This window comes from Mirounga angustirostris, unplaced genomic scaffold, assembly GCF_029215605.1.
Source record: "Mirounga angustirostris isolate CCGP_5_RB_7025 unplaced genomic scaffold, mMirAng1.0.hap1 SCAF_6, whole genome shotgun sequence".
NCBI lineage: Eukaryota > Metazoa > Chordata > Mammalia > Carnivora > Phocidae > Mirounga > Mirounga angustirostris.
In genome coordinates this window covers 64,900,084-64,913,228 of record NW_026991714.1, presented here as the reverse complement: position 1 = coordinate 64,913,228, position 13,145 = coordinate 64,900,084, and the positions used below count along the sequence as shown (strand labels likewise).

The window sequence follows — 13,145 nt, the reverse complement described above, 5'->3', positions numbered from 1 at the left end:
ATATTAGTGTTCCCACTGATCCCTCTCTTATCACCCTATTTCCCATAATTTGCCAGTTGTACCTTCACTTTTGTATTATCAAGGTTAATATTTACATTCTGTTCTGGAACACAAAGATAGGTCCTGTCTAGGGGTGCCTGGGTGGCTCAGTCAGTTAAGTGTCTGATTCTTGATTTTGGCTCAGGTCATGATTTCAGGGTTGTGAGATGGAGCCCTGTTTCTGGCTCTGTGTTGGGCATGGAGCCTGCTTAAGATTCCCTCTCTCCCTCTTCCCCTTCCCCACACCCCTATCCACCTCGTGTCTGCTCTCTCTTTTTAAAATTAATTAATTAATTTTTATTAACATATAATGTATTATTTGTTTCAGAGTTACAGGTCTGTGATTCATCAGTCTTACACAATTCACAGCGTTCACCATAGCACATGCCCTCCCCAATGTCCATCACCCAGCCACCCCATCCCTCCCACCCCCCTCCACTCCAGCAACCCTCAGTTTGTTTCCTGAGAGTAAGAGTCCCTTATGGTTTGTCTTCCTGTCTGGTTTCGTCTTACTTCATTTTTCCCTCCCTTCCCCTATGATCCTCTGTCTTGTTTCTCAAATTCCTCAAATTTATCTGGATTCTCCATTTTGACACTCCTCTGCTTACTCAAAATCATTCCAGCAGTAAAGAGGTGTTTTCAGACTGGTACCATGCAGACTTTTGGTTAAGTCTCTCTTTTTAATGCTACTTTTCAATCCCCTTCAGTGCCCGACATAAACTCTTTGGTGCTAGATTCCTGTTGGATTTCTGCTTGGTAGGTTGGCTCCCCTCTCAGAAAAGACTTTGAGGGTAACTGCCATTTGATGTGGCCTCCACTGTCCTGTTTGTGTAGCTTCTCTTACCTCCACTTTCTAGACATGATGTTGAACTCCTCATTCATTGACGGCCATTCTAATACACTTTGGGAGTTAAAAACTTGATAATTACTTGTACCAGGGGCTAAAATACATGTGCTCCATCACCATGTTACTCTAGAACTTGGTGCTGACATTCTGATTAATCCAGCATGGAGGTTTCTTTCAAAGAAGTTTGGAAGTCTGTAGAGGTAAATGAGTTATTTTGCCTTTCTAGCTAAAATATATCAATTAGGTCTTTCCATCTTCATATGATCTCTCACTAGATCAGAGGTTGGCAAACGTTTTTGTAGTGGTTCAGATAATAAATATTGTAGGCATTGTGGGCTATAGATTTGTCATAACTACTCAACTCTATTGTCATGTGAAAGGAGGGAGTGTAGATTGTAAGGGTGGCTATGTTTTAATAATACTTTATAAAAGCAGGTGGCAGAATGGATTTGACCTGAATCGTACACTAGATGATCACTGAATCACTTTGGGGTACTAATATTATTATTTATTATATGATTCCTCAGTTAACCAGGAGACCGTAATTTCCATTTTCCGAAGAAGGAATACTTTTTCTTGTTTCTTCTGTCAATTTGATGCCCTATGACAATTCTCCTGCCTTACTCCATCTTTATATTTGGGTCTATCTGTCTAGTTTGATTGAGGCTAGTGGGAAGGCACTCTTGTTCTACACTTGATGCAGCATTCAGTAAGCTTTGAAAGTGCAAGTCTAAAGTCTATCACTAGGTCTCTTGTGTGCTCTGAGGAGATTTTATGCAAGATTTTAATCAATATCTGTCAGTCAGCTGAGACACCTGGCTTAGCTTTCCAGTTTTCTTTTTCCAACTTTTTAGACTTTTGTGTATCTGCCAACCTGAAATTCAATACTGGACTGCTTTTGAAGCATGAAGAGGGAGATACTGTTTATTTGCTATTAAATGGTTTGTGAGGGACTGGATAGCTGTTGGGTCTCTTTTCTTTCCTGCAAGTTTCATGGCAACTCAACTATCCCAAGTTATGCTCATAGGAAATCTCTGTCAATATTGTTTGTGAGTGGAATGGATCATGACTATGTGGTAAAAAGATCATAACAGTCTTTCAGACAGAAGATGTTCAGTTAGTGGTATTAGTGATAAAATTGTTGAATAAATGACTTAAAAGAATTTATTTTCTGTTTGTATATTTTAAGCCAGTTTCTTCATCCTTAATGATCCAAAATTTGAAAAAAATACTGTTCCAAATTTTCAGCTATGTAAGCCTAATGTGGGCAAGTTTCGGACCTATTTTGACATAATTCAGATATCTGTTCCTATGGATATTACAGAGTCATCGATTTTATAATTGGGAGGCTGCCTTCCAAGATCATTGAATCTGGTCTTCTTACAGAAAAAATATCTGCTGAGCCCAGGTCATGTGTTTTACCCAAACCAGGCTCAAATGATTGGATATTTAAAAGTCATCTTGGATTTGGAATGATTGATTCTTTTTTTTTAAGATTTATTTATTTATTACTTTTTAGAAAGAGAGAGTATGCAAACCATGGGAGGGGCAGAGGGAGGGGAAGAGAGAATCCTTAAGCAGATTCCCTACTGAGTGTGGACCCTGATGTGGGGCTCGATCCCACGATCCTGAGATCATGACCTGAGCTGAAATGAAGAGCTGGAAACTTAACTGACTGAGCCACTTAGGCGCCTGGAAGAATTGATTCTTCATTGTATGGAGCTATCCCACGTGGGATGTCCAGCATCTCTGGTTCCTGGCCACTCAGTGCCCATGTCTCTCCCCAGGCATCCTAACAAATAAGGATGCTCCCATACATTTTCCAAACAACCCTCAAGATTAGGGTTACCCCCACTGGGAGCTACTGGTTTACTTAATTAGTTTTTGTTCTGAGTCACTATAAGTACTATAGAACATGAAAATATAGAGATTTCCAGAGTGGTTTCTGAGTCCTGTATGTACTGACATGGGGAATCATTGTAGATGTCTTCATTTCCTTTTTCCATCCAAAATTCTTTTTCCCATTGTCTTTGTATCTTAATGCAATATTTTAATTTCATTTGTCTTTCATGCTAATTTGTGCTTATTGTACATCATTGATAATGTTCAGCTTTCAGAACAGGAAGCATTGCAGCCAATATTGTGAAAAAAATCTTAATTACATCCCACATTGCAGTGAGGGAAGAAAATAGGAAAAAGTAAATCAAGGAGGTTGTCTTTGAAAAACTGGCAGATATATTATGTGCTGTTGATGTCTAGACCAAGGTTAAAGTTTGTACAATTTAGATAATGCTCTTGTGAGATTGTGAGGTTTTGCTTCAGTGTCAAATGGGGTTATTAAAGAGATTGCTTTGTAAGCCTTTTCTGTGGTATGCTTCTGTTAGGGAGCCGTATGGTAAGATGCGATGGTGATGCTGAGCAGTAAATCCTAATAATTACTGTTTTAAAAACATGTTTGTTTTTTTTTTTTTAAAGATTTTTATTTATTTATTTGACAGAGAGAGAGCAAGAGAGGGAACACAAGCAGGGGGAGTGGGAGAGGGAGAAGCAGGCTTCCCGCCGAGCAGGGAGCCCGATGTGGGACTCGATCCCGGGACTCCAGGATCATGACCTGAGTCGAAGGCAGTCGCTTAACCAACTGAGCCACATAGGCGCCCCAAAAACATGGTTTTTAATATCATGGAGAGATATGAAGTAGGCTGTACATTGGCACTATGCTATAGACCAGTTTTAAGTGGTATGATTACTTTCTATATTTATATAGATCTAATTTGGTTTTTAGATGAAAAGAATGAGTATCTTTTTCCTGAAACAAATGGGAAGATAAGTATGTTCTCTGGTGTTTTCATGCATTGATTTAGGAATAGCTTTAAGAAGCATACTGTCTAGTTTCTAATTAGTCTAATTTCTGAGAAATAGGAGTGCAATATTAATTATGCTGAAGACCTAAAGTTGTTTTGACAGGAATTCTCCAAAATTTGGATGTTTAATTCTAAATAATGTTATCTAACCGATCAACAGGTTCGTTACCTAGGGGTACATTTTGTAGTTACTTCACTGTGGTAAGCTAGCAGGAGACTGAGATGCTCAGAACATAACAAAGGAGTTGTGGATGATCTCTTGTACTTACAAGTGTTGAATAAAATCTTCTTTTTAGATTTTTTTTGGTCCAAATGGTCTCAACCTTCTTTTGCTAGGTGCCATCCTTTGTCATCTGTACACTTGCTCAGGCTTTGAACAGGGCCAGAGGGCTTTCTCAGAGACCCATTCGTACTGTGGTTCATTCCTGCCTACACAGCCAGTCCAATGAGGGCATCTATCAGCCTTCTCAACTATTAATACTAAATGAAAACTCTTCCACCAAAGTTGTGGTTCACCCGTCAGTCAGAAATAAAAAATATTAGCACTCTAGTTTTCTATCAGTGTGAATGATCATGAATTTGTCTGTTAAACCCACTCTCGCTGAAAGATCAGGTGAAGGAAAGAAAGTAAATAGCTATATCTGAGTCCATATATACCAACCTAATTTCCCAAAGGATGGCCGTAACAATCACAGGAAACTCTGTGTTAACTAAGTTATACAAGTTTCTTTCATGCAGAGCTTTTTAGCAAACTAAATTACTTCCATTCTCTAAGCAGGGTGTGTATTATGTAGCGGTTTTCAAACTTAATTGACAATGGAACATAATTTTTTAAGAGATCTCACCCATGTTGATAAATTGCTAATTGGTGGTCTAAGACTAGCCCCCTAAATAATAGAAACATTTTCTTTTACTGACTTACAGTTTAATATTATGCAGTTTAGTGAGTACTGACATTGAAAGTAGCTATATGATGGCCATTATAATTGTCCAGTACGTTGATTGGCATTCTTGGAATAAATTCCTCTTGTGATTTAATACTTGGTAAAGCTTGTGTTTTTCTTTTCTGTCAGATGAGAATTATATAAGCCATTATGCTTTATTTTTTGCCTTGCCAAAAAGCAAATCAAATAAACGTATGGTGATTATCAAGCTCTCATGAGTAGGATACTAAGAATTTTTACTCTCTTTTGTGTTTATGTAGCTTGGTGGTAAGATCCCACCCAGCTTTACTTTAGTCATCTTTAATGTAAGGATAATATCTACCATTTGTATTATTGTGAAAAATCAAATGAAATATCCTTTTTTATTTGCTTAGCCGTGTGTCTGACATACTGCAGAAAGCTAAGTAAATGGTTGAGGACTATTTTTTTTGTAACTTCAACATTTTTCCATTTCTAATTTTACAACCTTACTTCATATACATCTTCATTTGGAAGCAACTCAGTCTTGTTTAGAAGTGAGTGAAGTATAAATACTAAAAAAGCAAAAAGATCACAAACATCACATTAAGAGCATTGCTGTAGTGGATAAGAAGAAATGAAGTGAGGCAGTCATGGGTTCAGTTGATGAAAGAAGTATTGTACCCCTTGCAAACCTTGCCTTCAAGATTTGGGTTTGTAGGAAATAGCAGACAAGCCACACCTTCACCCAGGAACTCAACACTGGCAGTCTTTCTGAGCAAAATGCTGGCTTGAAACTCACAGTTTCAAAGTAGCTGCATCATTTTTGACTTTTTAAAAAAATGTATTTATTTGAGAGAGAGAGAGCGTGCGCAAGCGCACGAGTAGGGGGAGGGCAGAGGGACAAGGTGACTCCCCGCTGGGCTTGGAGCCCGATGTGGCACTCCATCCCAGGACCCTGAGATCACGACCCCAGCCAAGGTCACACACTTAACCGACTGAGCCACCCAGGTGTCCCCAGATTTGTATTTCTGGTTGCACTGCGTGTTTGTGCTATAGGTAGAAAAGAGAGAGTTCCTCCTGGAGGGATTTTATAGGGCCAGAAGTTGGGAGGCATATTTACAGTTTCTGAAGCAAGAATGTGTGTGAGTGTCAGGCATTTCAGTGATGGAACTTCCAGCTCTCAGTTGGAATAGAACCTATCAGACATTTAGTCGAGTCTTTTCCCACTCACCAGGGTTAAGTCTTAGATACTCTGCATTGTATTTCTCTATAGAGGTCATTCCCTGTGAAGGAGCCATGACATTTCTGACTCCAAGATTCAGGGAGACAGTGTCCTCCTCCCCACTGTTGGCTCTTCTCAGCGATGCGGGATTGGTGACTGGCTTGTTGGTCTTTTCAGCCACACCAGCACATAGGTAGGATTGTGGGTTAAGTGACCGAATAATTTATCATCCACAGCACACTTTTCAGAATGAAAAGGGGTACTATTAATGATTAGGCCAGGACAACATAAATAAACCACAGCGGTCCTGGGCAAATGACATTTGGTCATTTTAGTTAATAACCCCTTGCTGTATGGTCTTCAAAAACAAAAGGTTTCATATTTATTGTTATATTAGCCCCTGATACTTCTATACTCTCTAAAGCAGCACAGAAATTCAGAAGGCTATCTGCCCTGTTTTGATCTTCTTGAACCATGTGTTTATTTTCTAATTTGGTGTGATATTTTCTTTTTGTATTCAAAATTACTGCCTCTTATTGAATCCTATTTAATCAGCTAAAAGATAAAAGACTATCTTATAAATTATTAAGTAAGCCATAATGATTCTTCCTTGGACTCCACCAGCCAGGTAATAACCACGGGGTAAATTAAAGGGCAGAGGTGGAGGAGAATTGTTGATGTCCACGCCTGGTAATTACATGCTTAGAAAAGACTAGATTCTGCATCATTAATAGTATTAGAATATTGCTTTCGTTTTCTATTTTGCAGTTATATTTAGGCTGTTGACATTAAATTAATGTTGATGACTCTCCACGTCAAAACCAGTGTAAATGAAAGTTACAACATATGCCCTCCCCACTCTTGTCTTAACAGAAAAAAGGTTGGCCAGACCACAAGTGGGAATGCAAATGCCTTAAAAGCTGCAAACCCAGGTATCCCCCGGATTCTGTTCGACTGCTTGGCAGAGTTGTTTTCAAACTTGTGAGTATAAAACTCATGAAATATGCTTGGGTTTTTTTTTTTTTTTTTTTAAGATTTTATTTATTTGACAGAGAGAGACACAGTGAGAGCAGGATCACAAGCAGGGGGAGAGGGAGTGGGAGAAACAGGCTTCCCGTGGAGCAGGGAGCCGGATGCGGGGCTCGATCCCAGGACCCTGGGATCATGACCTGAGCCGAAGGCAGACGCTTAACAACTGAGCCACCCAGGCGCCCCATGCTTGGGTTTTAATTAACCAAAGCACTTGCAGTTGTATGTATTATTCATATATTTTTTTAAAAGATTTTATTTATTTATTTAGAGACAGAAAGGGTGTGAGTGGGGGGAGGGTCAGAGGGAGAGAGAATCTTAAGCAGACTCCCTGCTAAGTGCAGAGCCGGAGGCAGGACTCAGTCTCATGACCCTGAGATCACCACCTGAGCGGAAGGCTAGAGTAGGACGCTTAACCGACTGAGCCACCCAGGTGCCTCATTATTATTATTTAAGGCCTACTTTAAACCCATGTGAAGGTAGAAGGTAGATTATACCAAGGAGTATCTTAAGACAAAAACTTGTCATTTCCCTATTAATCACATGATGATGATAATTACTCTTACATGGATGAGTGGTTTTTTTTGTTTTTTTTTTTTATAGACAGGTTTCACTGAGATTGCTTTTTCAGTCTTTCCCCTACTCTGCCTAAACCAACACTGGGTTCTGTGGCGATACCCTCCAGACTCCCTTTTACCAAAAGCTTTCATGTGAATGTCTCTTTCTCAAATTATTTCAGGCTCCAGCTCTGTTCTGTCCTGTTGTTTATTGACTTTTTTGGGGTAGGGGAAGGCTATAAAATTTTATAGAGAGTTTTAATCATGTAAAAGTATGTTTTTACACCTAAAACTAACACAGTGTTATATATCAATTTATCTCACTTCTAAAAAATCTGGATGTGGAATACCAAATGGGAATTGTCTTTGGACTGAGTATATAACACCTATCATATATTTAGCTACTAATTTGCAAATATATATATTGTGTGGAACTAAAAAATACAAATTTATTTCAAAGCATTAATAAATTCAGATCAACTTTGTTATGCATTTCTTTAGTTGCTAGATATTAAAAGTATGATCATTATATTTGAAGCTGAACTTTTTTTTTTACTTTATTAATATCAGAATGATAGAGAACCAGGACCTACTGGATCAGAATCTAATAGAAAGCACTGATAATAATAATAATAATAATAGATACGGTCTATTGAGCACTTAGGATTTCTAGGCAATAATAATAATAATAATAATAATAATAATAATAATAATAATAATAGATACGGTCTATTGAGCACTTAGGATTTCTAGGCCCCGTGCTAATTGCTTTACAGGATAGACCTCATTTCATCCCCACAGGAACCCAGGGAATCTATGATTCTCCTATGTTTTAGATAAGGACATTGATGACTTTTGACTTAAGGTAAGGTAATTTGGTGAAGGTTGCAGTTTGTGGTAAACTCTTATTTTTATTCATCCATCTTTGCTTTTCTATAATGATTAGTAGTAAAATCCTTACAGTGATACAAGTCTGTGGGTAGAGCTGGGGAAAAGAAATAAAAGTGTGAGAACTTCTTATAAAAGAATTTTCCAATTGGAAATCAAATTGATGGGGTAAGTCATAACAGATTTTATTTTAAAATTGTTACTGATTGAATAATTCAACTCTCAGAAAGTGATGAAGAGGAGGAATATATGCAGCATTGTCTCATTAAATAGAGTTTCATTTCAATATCTAAAGAGATTCAAATTTATTCATTGATATATTGGAGCACTTGAAGTTGTTTTTGGTGTTTTCCCCCTTTGCCTCATAGATGGAAGAAACACCGTCTGAATCGGAGAAACTTTACTCATTTTATGATCTGGAGTCAAGTAAGTGATTGTCTATCAGCACCAAAAGAATCCTATCATTTATTTGCTGACCTTGTGCATTGCTTTCTTTTTAACATTGTTTTTCTGTCTCCTTATTATGTGAGGCAAATCTAACAAACCTTTTCATGTTTTTATATATGCTTGACACATTAGCTTATTTAATTTATTCTAGGGTAGTCTTGGCCTTTTAGGAGTTTGTAAAGTACTAGAACCTGATCTTTGTTTCTTTTTGATGCCAGGGAACAGTGATGTGAACAAGGGGGTTCCAGGGAACATTTGGGGTCACTGGTCCTTTATTTATTTTTATTTTTTTATTTTATTTTTTAAAGATTTTATTATATGACAGAGAGAGACACAGCGAGAGAGGGAACACAAGCAGGGGGAGTGGCAGAGGAAGAAGCAGGCTTCCCGCTGAGCAGGGAGCCTGACATGGGGCATGATCCCAGGACCCTGGGATCATGACTTTAAGCAAAGGCAGACACTTAACGACTGAGCCACCCAGGCGCCCCATGGTCCTTTAGATTAGAGGAAAAGTAGATGGTATAGGTGATTTGGGCTGTCTGACAGCATTGTGCATTGTTCTTCTTTTCTACTCCTGTGGTGATGGCCAGGATATTTGGGAATACTGACAGGCCCTCCAATCTGAGTGTTCAGTCAATGTAGGGTTTATGTTCCTTTCATACTGGGACAGATCCCCTTCAGTGAGGTTGTCCATGACTTCAACCCCAAAGTAGCCAGAGCTCATAGAGTAAACTTTGCTACAGAGTTTAATATTTCTGGGTGGAGACAAATACGAAAATGATCTAGTACAGATTTATGGTTATGGGATCCTAAGTGCCAATGATAATAAATTATTATTTAAGAAATCATTGGGTTAATTCTGTTGAACAAGTAATTTAAAAAGAATATGTAGAGCTGACATGAGCCCCAGAATTATGCTGTAGTTCAACTTGATACATCTTTTCAGTTTTAATAGAGAACTAATTAGTCATTTTTTGTGTTATATTACTGCTAAGTAATTAACGTCTCTTGCTGTGAGTCTTACTATTAATTGTAGCCCTATTCAGTAGTGGTGTCATCCATGCTGTCTTAAGTGAAATGTTCTCAAACATTATTAATTGTACACTCTTAGCCTTAACACCTTTTGTGGTAAAAATTAAATTGAGTTTTCAATGGAGTGATTTTTTGACAACTACGCTCTGGAACCTTCTCCTTCTGTTTGGGTTTTAGCAGCACCGCATCTTGTTTATTCAGTCTGGAAATAACTTGAAGTCGAGATTTCTTGGGTTGGTCCCTGTTTTCTTCTCAATGGACTTTTTATGTGACACATTTCACCAGTTGGACTCTAGCTGAGCTTTTTACTTTTTGTTTTCTTTTGTTTTTGGTTTTGTTTTTTCCTTTGAGATATACTGTTTATCAGTTGGTCATGACCTGGTTGAAAATTGTTTCATGGGAAGATCTGCTTAAATTCACTTGACTTGATGCACTTGTGATGTCCAGGGTGATGTGGGGGACCTGTAACACACATCTTTCCTGATTTGGGTTGTAGTGTTTTTCATCTGTACATGTATTTATTTTGTTTGGATAGGTATTTGCTTTTACATTGTAGATGAAGTTTGGTGCAATTTAATTGATAATGTATGTATTGTAATATGTAGTTGTGAAAAAATAAAAAAGGAACGTATTTGCTCTCTGTCAGAATGAAATCTAGAGAGGATAAATCTGGTTTAACAGCTAGTATTGAACACCTGAAAATTGTCCATTAAAAATTTACTGTGTGATTGTGCTATTTATTCTCTCTTTAAAAAAGATATTAACAAAATGACTGAAGATAAGAAAGAGGGCCTCAGGCAACTCGTAATGACATTTCAACATTTCATGAGAGAAGAAATCCAGGATGCTTCTCAGCTGCCACCTTCCTTTGACATTTTTGAAGCTTTCGCAAAAGTAAGTGTTAAGTATTTGATATCTTTGTTAATGCCGTAAATCAACTCTTTACTTCTTATTTTGTTGTTGATCCATGAAAATTTAGGACCCTTTGTGCCTTAAATCATTCCCCTACCTTACTGAGTAGAGAATGAGAGAATGTATTGCTTATATTGAAAAGGGTATTACTACTTTTTCTGTTTTATCAGTACTCTTATTCCTGGCCTGCGTATGTTCATTGTCAGCACGCAAAGTGCTCTCTCATACTCTCAAGAGTATGCTTGCTTTTCTCCAGAGAAAACACCCTATTCCCTTGTTTCTTACTAATGGATTTTTAAGGTTGTCATTGCATTCAGGTTTGTGATGTTGTTTCAGTGACGGATTTTGGTCTTTGAATTTTGGTCTTTTAATTTCATATTTTTGTGTGTGGTCTCTTGGTAGTCGCTACCTGACATGCTCTGTTTGGAAATGATTCTGATGGTTTGTTTGGGCCCAGGGAGAAAGCATGCACTGGCTGATCCTTGCTATCTGCCCTGGGATAAGGAAAAAGGATCAGATAATATCCCCACTGCTGCTCTGTGTTTGCTGTCCTTGCTTTCCCATATTGCATATTTTGGTTTGCTTAAATATTGACCATATTTTAATAACAAGTAAAATTTTACATTTGATGGTGATTTTGCCACTGGTGTGACAATTCATAAGTGCACATCTACTAATATATTAATCCCATGAATATTTTTAAAGTGTGTTTTGTAATTTACCCATTTTCTAAGAATTCAAAAGTGATTTGTGTGATTGCTATTCTTGTTTTTCTCAAATGTATTTTTATACTTCAGAGTATGTTTTTATGATTTTCTGGTAATATCACCTTAGCATTACATTCTGGTTTGTCTACAGTTTAAAACTGATTTCAAAATACAGTGTTTACTTATAATACATATGAGAAGTGTCTCATGTGTTTATTTCACATCCTTCTGAAAATCATAGCCTTTAGGAGTATCGTGTGTACAATACACACAGGTGCTTTTGATGTTAGGCGCTCTACAGAGTGATACCTCCTGAAAGATGAAAATACGCCTTGTGTTGACTGTACCTTCATTCCTAGTGTTAAGTCCGTGGCTGTTCGTGACAGTTGTTTCTGTTTTAGAAATTGCTCAAGTGGTAATTACTGGTGCTACTAGTATTTATGGGAAATATTTAAAAATACTTTCTATTGCTCAATGTAACGTGTGAATTGCTCTCTTATTTCTCTTATTTTTTAAAAAATTTTAATTTCATATATCTCACAGTGAAATTCTTTCCATGCTGTGTAGGGAAAAGTTCTGTCATTGTGAATAAGTAGAGAAAGTTTTAGTAATATGTTCTCCCTTCTCCCCATATAGTCGTATTTCCTATTGTCACGAAAGTAGAAGACAGACATCTCTGAGATTTTGGGGGGAAAGTGGACTCAGAGCTGTGATTTTTTCCTTATAATTAGGTTAAAGCAACATTAACCTATCGCTCCTATACTTCCTTGTAAAAGTTTTATTAAGATTTTATAAATTGCTGTTAGTTTTCTGCTTATACATATGTCCTTAAAAGAGATCACTTTCCTCCTCCTCCTCTTTTTCTCCCCACCTTCTTCTTCTTTGTCATCTTTTTTTTTTTTTAAATAGAATAGTCTAGGGGTGCCTGGGTGGCTCTGTCGGTTAGGTGTCGGCCTTCAGTTAAGTGTCTGCCTTCGGCTCAGGTCATGATCCCGGGATCCTGGGATCGAGCCCTGAGTCGGGCTCCCTGCTTAGCAGGGAGTCTGCTTCTCCCTCTCCCTCTGCCCGCCTCTCTCTCTCTCTGTCTCTTTCTCTGTCAAGTAAATAAGTAAAATCTTAAAAAAATAGAATAGTCTAATATTAAACTAATTGGTGTCATGTATACCTCAGGGATGAGCTGCTAACATTGCAAGGTGATGGTGCAGGTCATGACAAATGCATTGGCAGTGGTTGGAGAACCTTGGGCAGAGGATTTTATTCCTATGCCTCTCTCCCTGTCTCAGTGGCATAGAATTAACCAGAGAGGAATGGACCCCACAGTGTGTACTGCCCACAGCCCACAGATATACAGACTGTCAGGCATAGTTCCAGGCTGCCCTGCCTTTCTCAACCTCATGCACCAACTTTCCAGTTTATGCTTTGACGAAGGCTGGCTTTGCCTGGTCCCAATAAAGAAAATCCTGTTTTATGTTTTGCTTTTGGTCCCCTTCATTTATATTCATTCTGATTTTATGCAGGTTTTAGACATGCTAACCTTATATCTTAGCTCATCTCATGGTCACTTAAGGCAGAAGGAATTCTGAGACCTTTTCTATATTTGTTTATATCCTAATTTTTTTACTTTTTGATTATGGACCCTTCCAAACATTTGTGAAAGTAGAGAAATTAGTACAATGAATCCTCATGTCTCTGTCACCTG

General features: G+C 37.9%; 1 protein-coding gene across 4 annotated transcripts in view; it reads left to right on the top strand.

Moving 5' to 3' along the window:
- Positions 1-13,145, top strand: part of SMYD3 (SET and MYND domain containing 3) — a 713,262-nt gene that overhangs the window by 181,074 nt on the left and 519,043 nt on the right. For 3 of the 4 annotated variants that reach the window (XM_045877596.3, XM_054508102.2, XM_045877595.3), the window contains 3 exons: positions 6,748-6,855; positions 8,717-8,774; positions 10,585-10,721. In XM_045877596.3, coding sequence (XP_045733552.1) covers positions 6,748-6,855; positions 8,717-8,774; positions 10,585-10,721 — 303 coding nt within the window. Of the gene's footprint in view, positions 1-6,747; positions 6,856-8,716; positions 8,775-10,584; positions 10,722-13,145 lie in introns of those variants that run through there. The other variant, XM_064594436.1, reaches the window with a different exon arrangement.